At 39.0% G+C, this 16,798-nt stretch overlaps 1 protein-coding gene across 1 annotated transcript in view; it reads left to right on the top strand.

The window, feature by feature from the left end:
- adamts5.L (ADAM metallopeptidase with thrombospondin type 1 motif 5 L homeolog) overlaps nucleotides 1-16,798 on the top strand; it is a 79,107-nt gene that overhangs the window by 45,306 nt on the left and 17,003 nt on the right. The window contains exons 4-7 of the mRNA XM_018245960.2: nucleotides 9,343-9,626; nucleotides 10,480-10,663; nucleotides 12,390-12,565; nucleotides 14,223-14,398. Of these exons, the coding sequence (XP_018101449.1) occupies nucleotides 9,343-9,626; nucleotides 10,480-10,663; nucleotides 12,390-12,565; nucleotides 14,223-14,398 (820 nt within the window). The remainder of the gene's footprint in view (nucleotides 1-9,342; nucleotides 9,627-10,479; nucleotides 10,664-12,389; nucleotides 12,566-14,222; nucleotides 14,399-16,798) is intronic.

Consider the following 16,798-nt stretch of genomic DNA (forward strand, 5'->3'; position numbering starts at 1 on the left):
TTGGTCTGCATCCGTTTGTCTATACAATTCTCAAAGTAGTGGACAAGTAGCGATGGGAGAGTGGATGCTCCTTACATGCCTATGCCCATCCCTCATGAATACAGTGCTGCCAACAGCAGTCACAGGTGTGGCCACAGGTCCTTCTGCTCTGAAGTTGAGTGCAGAGAATTGCAGAGATTCATCTAGATTGGATGATAGTGTGCACAAACATGGCATATTTTTCGCACTTTGCACCATGCCTTCCATGTTATAAATGAGCCCAATCAGAATTATTAACAGCATTATTTTGAAATGATTCCCTCTAGTCCCCTCCCTGCATCTAATTTTGGGTTCCACTTTGCCTGGTGTTCTGCAATCACTGTGCTAAACTCATGACTTCAAAATATGATCATGCCATGATGTCAAAGGCCGGCTTGGATACTCATCTCCCATGAGGTTCCCTTGCCTCTTCAGATCCAATAATATCACAGTTTAATTGCAGATGTATAAATATGTCTAACTACGTATACATTTTATGGAAACATTTGGAAGTGGTCCAAGGGCATATATTGCAGTGAGCAGTGAAGGAAGCATCTGTAAGAAATGTGGGCCCCTCGATTCTATCAGTTCTAGAACTTTAACATTTTTAAATTTTCCATGAAGGCTCAGGTTGGCATACTTCTTTCATCTCAGATACCTGAGTTATTCATATAGATTCTGATTCCATATCACATCACTGATTTGACTCTACTACACTTAAGACTAATTTACTTGTCAGGCCATTGCTGGCCCATTGGACTATGCGCATAAGAAAAATCACTGTAAATTGCTATATTTCCTGAAGCCCAGTATATTTAGTGCCTGTTTCCTTTGATCTGAGACTGTAATGAACAGAATGAGTATTCCTTGGTTCAGCTCTATCTTCAGGATGCATTTACTGAAATGCTATAAATAAATGCGTATATATTCTAATCAAAGCCATTTCTTGATGTTACTACATTATAGATACTTTAAGCAAATGGGATACTGCATCTATGGTCTAAAGATAGTATGAACCACATACAAAGGCACAAGTGAGGGGAAAGAGTTAGGGCTTTTCCAGACAGTGAGATTAATTGATCGTGTTCCATCTGATTCTCCTTCAATGTTCTTGCATTTTACCATATTGATTCCTTCAGACTATTATAGCAGCGAAGTTCTTTTTATTTCTGTTAAGAACGCACAGACATAACTTAATGGAAAAAAGGCCAACTTGTTCGGTCAATTTGGCTCCTTTCATCTGTCCTTTTATTTGCCTTCATTTACTAGTTAATGAATTAGAAAGTCAGAATTGGCCATAAGCAGCTGCAGTCGTGCCGTAAGCCCCATGGTGACAGTTCTAGAAAGTAGATGTTTATGGCGGTAATAGGTAGTTATGTTAAAGTCATTTAATGGATACCAAAATAAAAATACATTTTACACAGGTCTGTGTCATTTTCTATCAATGCAATTTTTTTGGTTTCTTATTTAGTATATGTAAGGAGTTAAAGGGTTTGTTCACCTTTAAGTTAAACATGATGTAGAGAGTGATGTCCCAAGAAGGTTTGCAATTGGCTTTCATTTTTTATAATTTGTGTTTTTTTGAGTTATTTCGCTTTTTATTCAGCGCTCTCCAGTTTGCAGCAATCTGGTTGCTAGGGTCTAAATTACCCAGTGAATAAGAGACTGGAATAGGAATAGGAGAGGCCTGAATAGAAAGATCAGTAATAAAATGTAGCAATTACAATACACTTGTAGCCTTAAAGAGCATTTGTTTTTAGATGGGGTCAGGAACCCTATTTGAAAGCTGGAAAGAATCAGAAGAAGAAGGCAAATCATTCAAAAACTATAAAAAAGAAGAAACAAAGGCCAAATGAATAGTAGCTTGGAATTGGCCATTCTATAACATACTAAAAGTTAACGTAAAGGTGAACCATCCCTTTAACAACCATCCCTACTCCCTACCAATACTGTATGCTCTGGGGAGGAATGTGTTCCTAAAGGCCCATGGGTAGAGATTGTAGTTTCTCCTTCCTAGACTATATACAGGGAGGTTGCACTTGGTCTCTTTGGACTCCATAGGGGTGTATGCTGCTGAAGATCCTGAGGAATAATGGTCTATTATGGGAAAAAAATCCTCAGAGTGGAGAATTAACCCTAAGCTAACTAAACCTTAGTGAAGTCTGGGATAATGAGGTACAAGCCACTATCTTGTCCTTTGTGAATAAATAGAGGCTGGTTGCTCCAGTTGTAGAACACACTAGGAAAGATAGACAGAACAGCTTTGTGCGCTGGAAGGACCAGGGGAGGTTGATCCTATATAAAGGACCCCTAGGGCATGTGCATAAATAAACACTTATGGGTACCCACAGAAACCCCAGAATAACTCCTGTCAAAACTAGCCAATACAGTTAAAACAACAAAATTACTGCTGGCAGATACAGCAAACTCAGACCTGAGGCACATGTTACCCCAGGGAGGAGGAGGAGGCCACCCCTATGGAGTGACAAGTGTGAGCAGTTATCTAAGCTCCGTGACATGTTAATGAGCAGGCACTTTAAACTCTCATGTTAAAAGCTTATATGGGATTCTCCTGAGACTCATAAAATGTGCAAGACTGGCAAGTCTTTAACTCTTAATAATTCCCCAAAATATACAGTACTAGTGCTTAGTTCTCCTGTATTCTGATATATGTGTAGGGGACTGGTAAACTAGTCTCCCAGTATTGGGCAAACATGTGCCCAGGGTCCATGTTGTGCTAGTCCTGGCCTCAGCAGGCAGTCAGGGCTCCAGTGGAACCTAGACAGGTCAGGTCTAGTAAGGACAGGCTACTCACCTTAAGAGTGCCACTCTAGGAGTGACAGATTGAAGCTTGAAGCTCTTCCGAGGATTGTGAGAGGGATTATGATCACATGTACCAATTGCCCAGAAGTAGGGACTTAGTGTACAAACTGAGATTCCCCATAGGTTCCACTTAGGGAAAAGGACAAAAGCTGGGTGTACCCCGAGTACTTGCTGTTGTATATGTTCTCTTCCCTGCGGGGACCAATACTGACCAAATGTGCTGTATGATCCTGTTTGCTCTATATGTACACTCCATTGTGGATGCTCCTGTGCAATAAATATATTCTTTGGTTAGGTTCTAAGAACCACCATCTACAAAAGAACCACCATCTACAATCATTGTACCCTGCACAAAGTTACAGCTGTACTACACCCTGCCTCCACACCGTTTGCAAGGGCTTACTCCCTAAGAATTAAAGTCTCATCCGGGGCACAGTATAGGGGTGAAGCCTATAGATAGTGAACGGTGCACTCAATTTACTATAGTGCTACATATGAAATCAGCTTAGAAGTTTGTTATATCATGGGAGGGTTCAAAGTGCTGAAAACATGGTCCATTGCATCTGTTTTTTGTGCAAATTAATGACCCACCACGAGTTGGAGCTGATATAATGCTTTCAGTCAACAGAAACATACAGGGACAGGGTCGGACTGCTGGAACTGGTGGGCCCACTCACCCAGAAGCGCTCCCTGCCTGACTCCTTATGTGCTGCCCCTTTATCTACCCCCCAGTCCTGATTGCGGCTCAGACTCTGGGTCCCCCAGTCTGATGCTATATAGTGATCTATAAGCTGGAAATCCATTATCCAGAAGGCTCTGATGCCCTTTCCTATAAGGTTTTCTTTAAGCAAGCAATTTCTTATTTTTTTACACTTTTCTCTGCAGTAATAAAATGATACCTAATGGTAACGAAGCTGTATAATTTCATGTTGTTGACAAACAATCTGATTGGTTGAAATGTTTTTAAGCAGCCTTCAGGCAGGGGGCTCCAAGTTACACCCCAGGTCCCATGCATTTCGGATAATAGATCCCGTGCCTGTACTTCTTAGACTCCAATAAAACAACGCCCCAGTCGTGGGAGCATCTACATTGTAGATAACAGAGACAAAACATTCGCACACTAAAGCAGAACAGTGCCCCAGCCGCCAGTTATAAAAGTGTTAGAATGCCGGTTTTATTCGGTATTTTTTGCTTAGTAATTACTTTCCTCTTGCTCTCGTTCTTTCTGCAAGGTATGCCATACAAACAAAGTATCCCTTTCCAGCTCCATAATTGCCAGTCTAATGTCCCTCCCAGAGATGTTTTGTTTGCAGGTTGAGCTGGCATTGCCGCAACTGCCATCCAAGGCAAATTAAAGCTATAAGATTCTATCTCTCTCTCTCCTCCATTTGCAATGACCTTGCTTAAACTGCTGCGCTTAATAACTAATAACTCTCTGTACCTTTCTGCATGAGTGAAAAGCCGATGCGAATCCTCACTCTTCACTGGGTGCCTGATAGGATGTGTTACCAGCGCTTTGTGACACTGCACTCGTTTTACATTAGTGCGAGACTTCATTTTCTATTGCACATTGTGATTACTGTAGCAGAAACAGATTCTGGCCCATACAGCGCAGTAGTTAGTGCAGGCGAAATGCTGAAACACAACCGATGCATATCAGATGACACTGCAGGATAATGTTTTATAAATATCTTGATATTGTTCTGAGAATTCAGCAGTGGGAAGTGAACATTTGGGAAATTGCACCCTGCTGGTCGCGCAGCTTCATTAAGAGCATAAAAGGGTCTGTTCATCTGTTTGTACATTTATACAGCCTATATAATACTATAAAACACTAGCATAACAATGTTTTGCTTTCACACATACTTAGAGAAACTGAGCTCTGTATAAACATCCCCCTCCCGTTGCCTCTTTGTATTGGCTTTCTGTCATTAAAGGGTGCTGGTAATCTGCCTTGCAAGAACCAGGAACGTGGAATAGCTTTATTTTCCCTGTATGCTCTGTTATTCTCTTTATTAAAACAATAGGCATAAAGAAGTTTTAACATCCTATTTATTGCAATTATGTTGAACAAAGGGGGTATACGGCCCTGTTAAGATGTTGAGCTGCTGTATGCCTTGCACGATGACATGCTGTTTCTATGCCCCTATGGAGATTAGCTGCACTGCAGTGCTATTAAAGCTATACATCTTCCTAAAATCATACAAATATTCTCTTCCAGTTGATTAAATTTAGGGTGTTTATGGGACCTGCTTCCTTTTAAAGCTCTCGCAGTAAAAAAAACTGACGCCCTTTTGTCTCTTTTTTGAAAGCAACCCTGAGTTCACAGGCCAAAAACATTTTACCTGTGCAGAGAAGTTGGTAGGTCTAGACAACAGGGAGGTAATTGTCTCTTTTGGGAATCAAGTCATTGCCCCTTGAACATTAAACTTCTCTTCTATGTAAAAATGACAGCTACAGTAAGGGATGACAGTCAGGACAGTGAGGTTGTGGAATGCACTGCCGGGTGATGTTGTGATGCTGATTCTGTTAATGACTATAAGAATGGCTTGGATGATTTTTTGGACAGACATAATATCAAAGGCTATTGTGATACTAAACTCTATAGTTAGTATAGGTATGTAGAATTTAATTAAAAGTAGGGAGGGGTGTGTGTGTATGGATGCTGGGTTTTCATTTGGAGGGGTTGAACTTGATGGACTTTGTCTTTTTTCAACCCAATTTAACTATGTAACTATGAATTAAAGTTGCAATTTTTTTTCCTCATAAAGCAGGGATCCTCAATATTTTTTTTACCCGTGAGCAACATTCAGATGTAAAAAGAGTTGGGGAACACAACCATGAAAAATGTTCTTGGGTGGTGCAAAATATGTTCTGTGATTGGCCATTTGGTAGCCCCTACGTGGACTGGCAGCCTACAGGAGGCTCTGTTTGGCAGAACCCCTGTTTTTATGCAACCAAAACTTGCCTCCAAGCCAGGTATTCAAAAATAAGCACCTGCTTTGATGCCACTGGGAGCAACATCCAAATGTTTGGTGAGAAAAATGTGGCTCACGAACCACTGGTTGGGGATAATTGTAGAGTAACCTTCTAATGCTCTGCTGGATACACCCATTGTCCCTGTTTTTGACTGTTCCGCCATCTATATCCCAGGTTTATGTGCCACGTTCCTTCTGGCTTCTTCCAATGGAATTCTAACACAACAGGAAGGCTGTCGGAAATAGCAAGGAAGGATTTGATCAGAGAGCAACAGTCTCTGCTTAGGCAAAAATAAACCTGGGATCCAGTCGAGGTTTCATAGAAGCTTGGGGGAAAGAAAGTAAAAAAAAAAAAAGAATAAACATACATCCAGCTCTTAATAGTTTCATTTGTCAAATCTATATAAAAAATTATACTATAGTGACCCTTATAATAGAAACACTTTTGTACCAAATCGGGCTATTTGCCACAATAAATCATCCTGAATAAAGTGTAGGTTTTAAAAAGAGGGGTTGGGGAAATGAATTATTCCAATAATTTTTCTCATAAGGCTATTTTTCTTCTCAAATGGTATAGTTGCGCGGCCCTATCTAATTACTTCGATAAAAGGAAACAAAGGATATTTCATTATCGGACGTAATGCCATTAATCTAAGGCTGTGGCAGTACTAGTGGAGACCTGTGCCAAAGCCGCTCTGTGAGTCTGATTACAATTCCGAGTTTGTCTGAGGACACAAGAGGGATACAGTGACTGTTTAGGAAATGTTATATAGGGAAACAATCATTATCCCTATTCCCCATACCCAAGATGAATAGCATTACACGCGGCTCTTACTTTTCTGCTACTGATCATAGTGGAAAGGAATTGATCTGCCCAATATACAATGAACAGTTCCTGCATTTACTGGCTTACCTGTTACCTGTTCTTTCTACTGAAGTCCCCTGTTTTGAGGTTATGTATATCAAGGGTCTCGCAGCAGGAAATTATTGTATTATTCCTAGTAAAATATTGAAGTGTACATGATTTATGCCAATGGGTGGTCCCAATGGATGTGTAGTCAGGTCAAGGTTAATAGTTACCAACGCTTTAAATATTTTAAATATTTTAAAGAATTTAGTGTTTACCTTTGTCTCTGCGCTTGGCTTTCACCATCTACTTCTGTATTCCAGCCATGTCTTCTGCTGTTTCCCCCTAACTGAGGTTCTGCTCAATTTAAGTTGCAGCTTCTTGGTGGCCTTTAGTTGGCATATAGTTTGCCTTTATGGAAGTTTCCCCTGAAGTCTTCAGTTTCCTTGTAATCTCTTGCACCTGTACTCTGTGTTTCTTGATGAAGGTGGTTTTGATCCAAAGGTTGTTGCAATAATCTATTCCATGAATATTAAGTATGGTCGTTCCTGGAATTAAAGTTCTGGAGAGACTAGCAGATCCTAGCGCTCCTCCATAAATAGGAGACAAACTGTTCTTTTGACCTCCATGTAGCCCCCTGGGTGCATTCCTTCTGACATATAGTAAAGCTAAGTATAGCAGATATTGAACATTATATAATGTAGCACAATGCATTCTTCATTATGGCCTTATTAAAAAATGATTATTGGGAATTATACCCTTTACCCATTGGGTCTTTTGGATTCAACCTGCTATAAGGCTGTATGCAGGACTCCAGCTGTTCCATGGTTGGCTACCATTGGGCCTTCTGCATTAATCACAAGGCTTTATATAGGTAAAATTGCCACCCTACATCTAGGGGCCCCTTTACTAAGCTCGAGTGAAGGAATAGAATAAAAAAAAGTTGAATTTTTTTGGCTACTTCGACCATCGAATAGGCTACTTCTACCTTCAACTACGACTTCGACTTCGAATCGAACGATTCGAACTAAAAATCATACGACTATTCCACCATTTGATAGTCGAAGTACTGTCTCTTTAAGAAAAAACTTTGACCCCCCTACTTCGCCACCGAAAACCTACCGAAGTCAATGTTAGCCTATGGGGAAGGTCCCCATAGGCTTTGCTATCTTTTTTTGGTCGAACAAAAATCGTTCGATCGATGGATTAAAATCCTTTGAATCAAATGATTCGAAGGATTTAATCGATTTTTCATTCGATCAATCGAACGAATTGTGGTAAATCCTTCGATATTCGAAGTCGAAGGATTTCAATTCGGCAGTCGAATATCGAGGGTTAATTAACAGTTAAACAACATAAGTAAATTTGCAACCTACTGTTCATCCACAACTCCTAAAAAAAAGTATTTGGGGTTTGTACGGCAACAACTTGACTGAAATCCCTGTGTTAGGCATTTGCAATCAATTTCTTTTGTAACAAACAATTATAAAATGATTGGTAATAGAGTATGACTTGTTTAGATTCATGTTGTAAATTCCATTTTTTTCTTTCATTTCGTTATATAGATTTGCATATATAGGTATAATTTGCCAATAGGCCCATTTGCTGAAGTTTGTCCAGTATTGCTTCTATTTTTTTTCATGTTTTTAGCTGCCAAAAGGACTACTTGTTGCAGTGAAAACAACATTCCATTGACAAAAGCTGAGAAACAGATGACCTGAATTCTTAAACAGAGGGTAGACGAGGTCACTTAGTGGAATTACTAGCGTGTTTCAAATTGGCCTTTCTGTTTTACCAACAGTCTGTTTTAATGTTCCGGTTTACATGCTTGTTTTTTAATTCTTTTTCCATGAAACCACCGAGCATTGAAAGTAGAGGCTGGTGTTCAAAGCCTGGAGTGGGCACAAGGGCAGGAGTGTTTGCTGTTTCAGACCCAGTGGAGTTTTGCCAAACTGCATTCTTTAGGAGCCACGACAGCTTTGTAGAATTCCACGGAGGCGGTTGCTTCTGTATTTGTACCTTTTTTTCTTCTTAGTTTAAGACTGCTGTCAGTAATGAAATCCCATTTAAAAAAAAAGTATCTACTGTAGCCAAAGTTATGGAAAGCATTAGCCCAGGCTCATTCCCCAAATATTACTTTAAGTTTTATAGGAATCTACAAAGCAAGTTTTATATAGTCTTCTACCACAAGTAGAACTCACATTATTTAATTTTCGGTTGTGTAGTAACATGTGAAGTTTGCCCCGCCCATAACGGGGTTTAAAAAAAAGCACACTGGTGTTTTATTTTTGTTATTTTAAGTCAATAGTTTTATCTAAAGGCACTGTTGGTCTATGGATATCCCCAACGTGTCAGGCAGAGGAGACACCACTGTTTGCAGACACCTCTGACACTAATTGAAAGACTTAGGGGTGTAGGGTTTAATTATCAGGAGCTTATCAGGGAGGGGGGGAGTTATGAGGACCTCTTCTAGAACATCCTTCATGTAAATCAGTGGTTTTAGGCCCCAGAATTTAGTTTATATACAAATGTGAATATTTAGCTAGTATTCCATTAGTATCTAAAACATTCTCCTCCAAAATCTCACCCTAAATGCTCTGGGCCCCCATGGTTTTTGGAAGTAAAGTTTCTCAATGTTGTACCTAAATGTAAATATAAATCTCTGTGCCTTTTCAGGAAACTGTTTACTGGATCAACCTAGAAATCAAATCTTGGGACCAGAAGAGCTTCCTGGACAGAGCTATGATGCCATCCGCCAGTGCAAACTCGCCTTTGGGCCGACATACACTGTGTGTCCTGGCATGGATGTCTGCTCGCGATTATGGTGCGCAGTTGTACGGCAAGGCCAAATGGTGTGTTTAACGAAGAAACTTCCGGCAGTGGAGGGAACACCATGCGGGAAAGGAAGAATATGCCTCCATGGAAAATGTGTTGACAAAAACAAAAAGAAATATTATTCGGTATGTATGATCATAAACACGCCTCCAATGGAAAGCTAATTAAAGAAAAAAATGAACCTGGCTGTTTTAATGAGTGGTGCCGCATTGGTGATCATTCTAACTGTACAAAAGTCACTTAATTAAAATTACATTTAAGCACTTAATCTTTACATTGGCAGCTGCAAGGTCTCTGCCAGAATGGAAGTACTAGTTGTGCAGTTGCTTTGTGATCAGGTTATTTGGCCCACAAAATTGGCCTCGGTGCAGCTTGACTCTTCTCCGCTTTGCCCAATTGCTCACAGGTCTGTTTGTCTGGCAACCAGGCCAAACAGACATATCAGCCTGTGTGATACTATCATTATATTTGAGAAACATTTATGGTATCAGTTTTTTTAATGAAGACTGCATTTAATACTGGCTAATTTCAATAAAGTCATTTTTAGGGACCCTGTTCTGTTTTGTACTGTTCTGGGGTCTACACCATACCAGGTTCTGAAAACACATCCATCCTCCTCACTGAGAGGGATCCAAGTGTCTAAACAGTCTCCATCCAGCCTTTTATGCTAGGGGTAGGGGTCACACAGCACAGCCATTACCATGTAAACCATGTCCAGTTTTTGACATCACAACTACTGGGGTTAAGGTCACCTATCTGTGATTTTTAGCTTGGAAACAGCTGCCCTGCAGAGTCTTAGCCATTTCCGCTTCCATTATACAAGGAAGACTCACTTAATAAAGAAAAGACAAATTGAGTCATAAGTCATATGTAGCACAACTTGTTCTTGTTTATGCTGTATATTTGTATTCAGCCTATATGTATTTCAACTAAGTTGCCTTTCTTATTTTCACACTTTTAATAATCTCTACCCTACAGGTTTCCAGCCATGGTAATTGGGGTTCCTGGGGACCATGGGGACAGTGCTCTCGCACATGTGGTGGAGGAGTCCAGTTTGCATATCGCCACTGTAATAATCCTGCCCCTAAGAACAGTGGAAAGTATTGCATAGGGAAGCGAGCAATCTACCGTTCTTGCAATGTTACCCCATGCCCATCTAATGGTAAGAAGAAACCCATGTTCTATAACATATGTTGCATATACGGGTGCCGTAGGTCAGTATGGTAATGTGACATTAGTGATTTGAACACAGTGGTGTTTATAGATGTGGTGGTGGTGGTTCTTTTCTAGTCATTGCTTTGGTTGCTTAAATTCCAAGCTGGAGAAGTCTAGAATATAAAATAAATAATTTAAAAACCACAAATAATAAAAAAAAAGGATTAGTACTACTTATTATTTTACAATGCGATGCCTTACTTATACTAACGCCAATGGAACATGGGTTGTTTTTAGGGATGCAACGCATCCAGGATTCGGTTCGGGATTCAGACAGGATTCGGCCTTTTTCAGCAGGATTCGGATTCAGCCGAATCCTTCTGCCTGGCCGAACCGAATCCTAATTTGCATATGCAAATTAGGACCCGGGAGGGAAATTGCGAGACTTTTTGTAAAAAAAAAAAAAGAAAGTAAAAAATAATTTCCCCTTCCCAACCCTAATTTGCATATGCAAATTAGGATTTGGTTCGGTATTCGGCCAAATCTTTCACAAAGGAATCGGGGGTTCGGCCAAATCCAAAATAGTGGAGTCGGTGCATCCCTAGTTGTTTTGCACTGGATCTAGAGGTAGTCCTCAAAAGCCTTGTCAAAGAATCCAAGAGCACCCCCATTGACTTGGATGAAAATTGTCTGTAACGCTTAGCAGGTGTTAGTTGTCTAGAAACAGGACATTGATTTTTTTTACAGGTCATAAAGTACCAGCACATGGTCATGCAGAGGGTGCACATAGAAACCAATGAGTTGCTTTTGAGCACTTTGGTCCAAAGTGTTTGGGTACTTGAAGTGCCCAAAAAGTCTCCTTAAAGATGAGCAGTCCCTTTAATGCCCAAGCATCCACTATTTATCAGTCTGATGTAGCTCTTTTGATAAATAATGCATCGCCAGCAATGTATTTGCTGCACTGAAATTCTGTGCCTTCAGAAGAGCAGCTTGTATTGATTAATGTCCTATGGTGTGGTATTGTCTCAGCGCCGCGCTGTGAAGGCATACATCTATCATTGAGTTTTTCTTCTATATTTCTTTTTTGTATTATACAGAAAAGAAGTTGGACTTTTAGCCAGGTTTCTACACTCTTTTAGATACAGTTCCACTGGTATGGCCATATAAAGTGTTCAGGAATAAAGAGCATATTTGCAGCATTTTAACCTGTGCTGTGGCATTTCTGAAGGTGGCATTAACATTAAAATTTCCAAGAATTCCATATGCAGGTTAAAGTTCTGCAACGTTTTTGGGGAGTATGCAAGATTTTGTCTTGACATTGCAACAAATTGTCAGTTAACGTTGACTGATATAAGCATTAGAAATTAAAGCGATTTTGAAAATGGATGAGGTCTGGGAGCTCCATTTGGCACAGAGATTGTCCAACCAGTGGATTTCCAGCATTTGAACTTAAACTCCCAGCATTCCTTCAGATGTCAGCAAGAATCTTATAATTGCCCTTTGACAAAAGATTAAAGGCAGCCCAATGGGTCCCCCTGATATTATCAAACAACTGTTACATTACTAGTCAGTTCAACTTTATCTATATTTTTTCACCACCAATAGATCTGACTGATGTTGGGTTCCACAGCATCTCATATTCAGCTGGGTTGGTGGGTTAAACTTTAAACTTTCTTTACCCATTACTAGAATGAAAAAATCTCATTAACCTTAACCTTTTCCATTTCTTTAAGCTAAATCTTTCCGGCAACAACAGTGTGAAGCGAGGAATGGCTACCAGACTGATGCTAAAGGTGTGAAGACGTTTGTTGAGTGGGTGCCCAAGTATGCAGGAGTTCAGCCCGGAGATGTGTGCAAGCTTATCTGTCAAGCCAAAGGAACTGGATATTATGTTGTTTTTTCACAAAAGGTAATTTATAACACATTATTTTCCTAATATCTCATTTGCTAATGTCTTCAAAGCATTGAGCAGTTTATTTGTAGCCCAATGCCTGATTTATTATGGACCTTCAACTTTTACCTTGTAATTTAAACAGTAAACTAACTAGGGCACAATCGATTGTGCCCTAGTTAGGTTATAAGTCATAACAACCAGATATAGTTGCTATTGATGGGCTAATCTGTCCCATTTCAGTTTGGCGAAAAATCTGCAAAACACAAATTTCACAATGGGCTTCCAAATTATTTATTCGCGTCCATTTTGTCCAAATGCATTAAAGTCAATGGTGTCCGAATAATTTTGACGTGCAACAATGTTTATGCTCGTGTCAATTTTGACACGCAACAATATTTTTGTTGCTGCAAATTTTTGCCGCAGTTCCGCGAAAACATTAGTGGGCGGCGATAAGCGAAAATTCACTGTGAATCCATGACTGCCGAATAAATTCGCTTCTACTTGAGCTTTTGAACCTTTCCATTTAATTTGCATGCAGAAGTAGGGGGGAGCAAAAGAAAGTTCCGGTATTACAACAACAAAAAAAATGTTCTGGGAGTCAAAACTATTGCCCCCCCCCCTGAGTGGCTGCTATTTTACAGAAATAAAGAAGTGGAAGGATGGCATCCATGATCATCCCTCCCTCATTCCAGAACTGATTTAAAGTCATATTGATACTTTCCTTCATATTATGTCTATTATAATGCCCTGAGCTAATAACAACTTAATGAAAACATCCTTACCTGGAACTTAAGTTATAAAAGACCATGGTTCCTGTATGTTCCTCAAGCCAATAACACTTGTATTAAAACTATATATACAGGTATTTAACTGAAAGTGATGCAGAATGGATTTTGTTTTACAATTATTCCACAATACATGACAATATTCCATGACCATGCCATCCAGTGCAGGGTTCATCAGCAGAGGAGGAAGAGCCACATGGCCAATCAGATGGATACCCTTCAGAATTGGACATTGTATAGTTCTAATATACCTTTAGAGTTCAACCCAGTGTAGGGTTCACTGGCAGAGGAGGAAGAGCCACAGCTCATCTTCTCTTTATGCAGTTCCAATTAGTGGACTCATGGGCCAATCAGATGCATACCCTCCTACAGTATCAGCTATTGTTTAGTCACCTTTAGAGTTTCACCAAATACTGGCAATGAAGGCTCTAAGATGTGAGAGTTTCTATTTACTCTATTTAAGGTGCCGATTAATTAAACCAATATTTGCAGAACATATTTCCACTACAAACAATATTTTTATTGGTTCATGTGTAATTCATTAACGCCTCTAGATCTACTCTAGGTTTTTATTGGCATTGAAGGTACAAATCAGTTCTTGATTTAAAAAAAAAATGGTTATTTCTTGGACCACAAAAATGTGTTGTTTTTCTCCCTCGATAGTAAATTGTACAAATTGTTCTTTTAACCTTAAATCAAATAGACTGAAAAGTGATGGTTGTTTTTGTAGAGAAATAATAGCTTGTACTGTTTATAGAGAATGTGTCGTTTTGCTGGCTGTTCTGTTGAGAGGCATGTTCCTGTCCAGAACAATTATGTTTCTAGTAAGAACAGATATAGCCTTTTCCCTTTGTAGCTCATATTTTTCCCCATTCTTTTCCTGGCAGGTTACTGATGGCACTGAATGTAGACCTTACAGCAATTCGGTGTGCGTAAGAGGGAAATGCGTTCGCACGGGTTGTGATGGGATTATAGGTTCCAAGCTCCAGTTTGATAAATGCGGTATATGTGGAGGTGACAACTCCAGCTGTGCAAAGGTCATGGGCACCTACACAACTAAAAGGTATTATCTTAAGCACAAATTTGCAAAAACAGTGATTTTGTATATTGTGATATTCTATATTTATTGAATACAAAACTATATTGCAAAGAAATGAAGTCTATAAAGATAAGAGGGTTCTTCACCTATTGGGAAAGTACCCAAAACTACATCATTTTGTTTTTCAGAGTTTGTGTTGGTGTTCTTGGAACAGATTTCAGTAACCTTCCATAATTCAATGGATATTGTCAAGTTTGAGCTCCTAAATTTATATCATAGGTTAAGATTGAGAAAAATTGATAGATTTATAAAATAAAATCTTGAATCATTCAAAAAATAACTTTCTTCAGCTCAACTTTTAAAAAGTAGACCCAACTAAAAAGAAGATACATAACTATCACATAGTAAATGATGGGTTCCATATGTGAATCCAAAACTCAGGGGCCGATTCACTAAGGGTCGAATATCGAACGATTCGAAGGATTTAAATCCAACGATCGAAGGAATATCCTTCGATAGCCAAGCCTATGGGGACTTTCCCCATAGGCTAACATTGACTTCGGTAGCTTTTAGATGCCGAACTAGGGGGTCGAAGTTTTTTTAAAGAGACAGTACTTCGACTATCGAATGGTCGAATAGTCGAACGATTTTAACTTCGAATCCTTCGATTCGAAGTCGTAGTCAAAGGTCGAAGTAGCCCATTCGATGGTCGAAGTAGCCCAAAAAAAGCTTCGAAATTCGAAGTTTTTTTACTTCGAATCCTTCACTCGAAGTTAGTGAATCGGCCCCTCAATATTGGTTCTATCCTAAAAGGTTTAAGAAGATACCCCTCACATGTAGTAGGGGCAAGTGTCCAGCCAACTAAATGGATTTGGCTGAAATATTGGGCTAAATGAAGAAGGGACATTTCTCTAATATTTATATGTGAATGGAAAGTAACCAAAATTCTTGGTAATTTCCCTTTCCACACAACATTTTAAAATGTATCTCTTATGATAGACTATTAATTCAGTAGTCAGTAGTAGTTTTCCACTTATATAAAAGGGGGGCAATGTAGCACACAAAGAATGTAACCTTGAATGGTCTTGGAAAAACATAATATTGGTGAAAAATATAATTTTAAAATGTCAAAATAAGATAAAAACTGGAGTGGAATGTTGCATAGTATTATAATAAAGCCATCCTTATCTCTATGCACTATGCTGTTTATACGATACATGACTTTCGTCTCCGCATCACGATGATGCCTTTAAACAAGATCCACAGTAGCAGCCAGGCTGCCAAACCATATAAACACCTCTATGACATTCATTGTGTCCTGAAGCAAAATAGACAAGTAAACATTGGCTTGAGAGAGAAGTACAGCTTCAGACCCCGAAGGCAGATAGAAGGCTCAGATTTAATGATGTCCCAGCTTGAACTCAAATGGGCCAATTGAAAAAAAAAAAAAAAACACGGTCAAGCACAAATGCCTCACTTTTGTAATCATTAAGCAGAACGGATCATGTTTCACACATTTGATTTTAAATAAAGATACGTTTTTTTATTTAAATAATTCAATTACATAATAAAAGTATTCTAAAGGATTCTATTTGAAAATGTAAAAATACATAGTCACTGCTATGGCAGTGCAAACAATCATTTTATATTTCAAATATTTTCAAATTGATTGCTTAAATTCCTATATCCGCTTCAACGGAAAAAAAAAAAATTTTCTTCTGTAACATCTAATTTGAGCTTTACTTCCTTGGCTCTGCACTTGCAGTATATTTATCTGGAATTTGATGGAAGACTGAGCGCTATAATACAGATGTACGATTTTTAAGCGAATCTAACGTAAATGTAACTTTTACAAGAGGAAGGTTATTTGGAGCTAAGTGCCTTTTATTGCACGGGTAAGTGAAAGCACCGGAAGCTTAAATTGCTGCAATCTTTAAACCAATCACATTAAAAAAGGAGGCAATCGGGTGTTACAGAGCTTTGCTCCGGACAAAATCCTGCACAATAAACCATGGACACACACTTTTTTAGACAAAATAAAAACTTTTACTGGACATAGTTGCTAAATATTTTTACTCTGAGCTACTAACAAATAAGGAGAGGAAGTTGCAAATAGGTCAATAATATATGGAACACATTTGAAACGACAGGAGGAAAAAATATGGCAGGATATATGACCCAAATCACCCTTTAAACCCTCTATAAAGCTAAATTAGTAGTAGTGGAGATCCTCATTTTAAAATTTGTGAGTAAATAGAAGTCACAGGCAAATGTTCATACAACTCTGAAATATGATATATACAATGAAAGATGTTTAGTTGTTTTGGCAATTTAGTGCATTGGGTACCAAAATTCAGGGCTGGTTCGCCTAAGAGAGCCAGAAACAATTTATTGGGGCCCAGTTCGTTGAGATGTGGGATAAAT

The sequence above is a fragment of the Xenopus laevis genome, chromosome 2L, assembly GCF_017654675.1.
Source record: "Xenopus laevis strain J_2021 chromosome 2L, Xenopus_laevis_v10.1, whole genome shotgun sequence".
In the NCBI taxonomy this organism is placed as follows: domain Eukaryota; kingdom Metazoa; phylum Chordata; class Amphibia; order Anura; family Pipidae; genus Xenopus; species Xenopus laevis.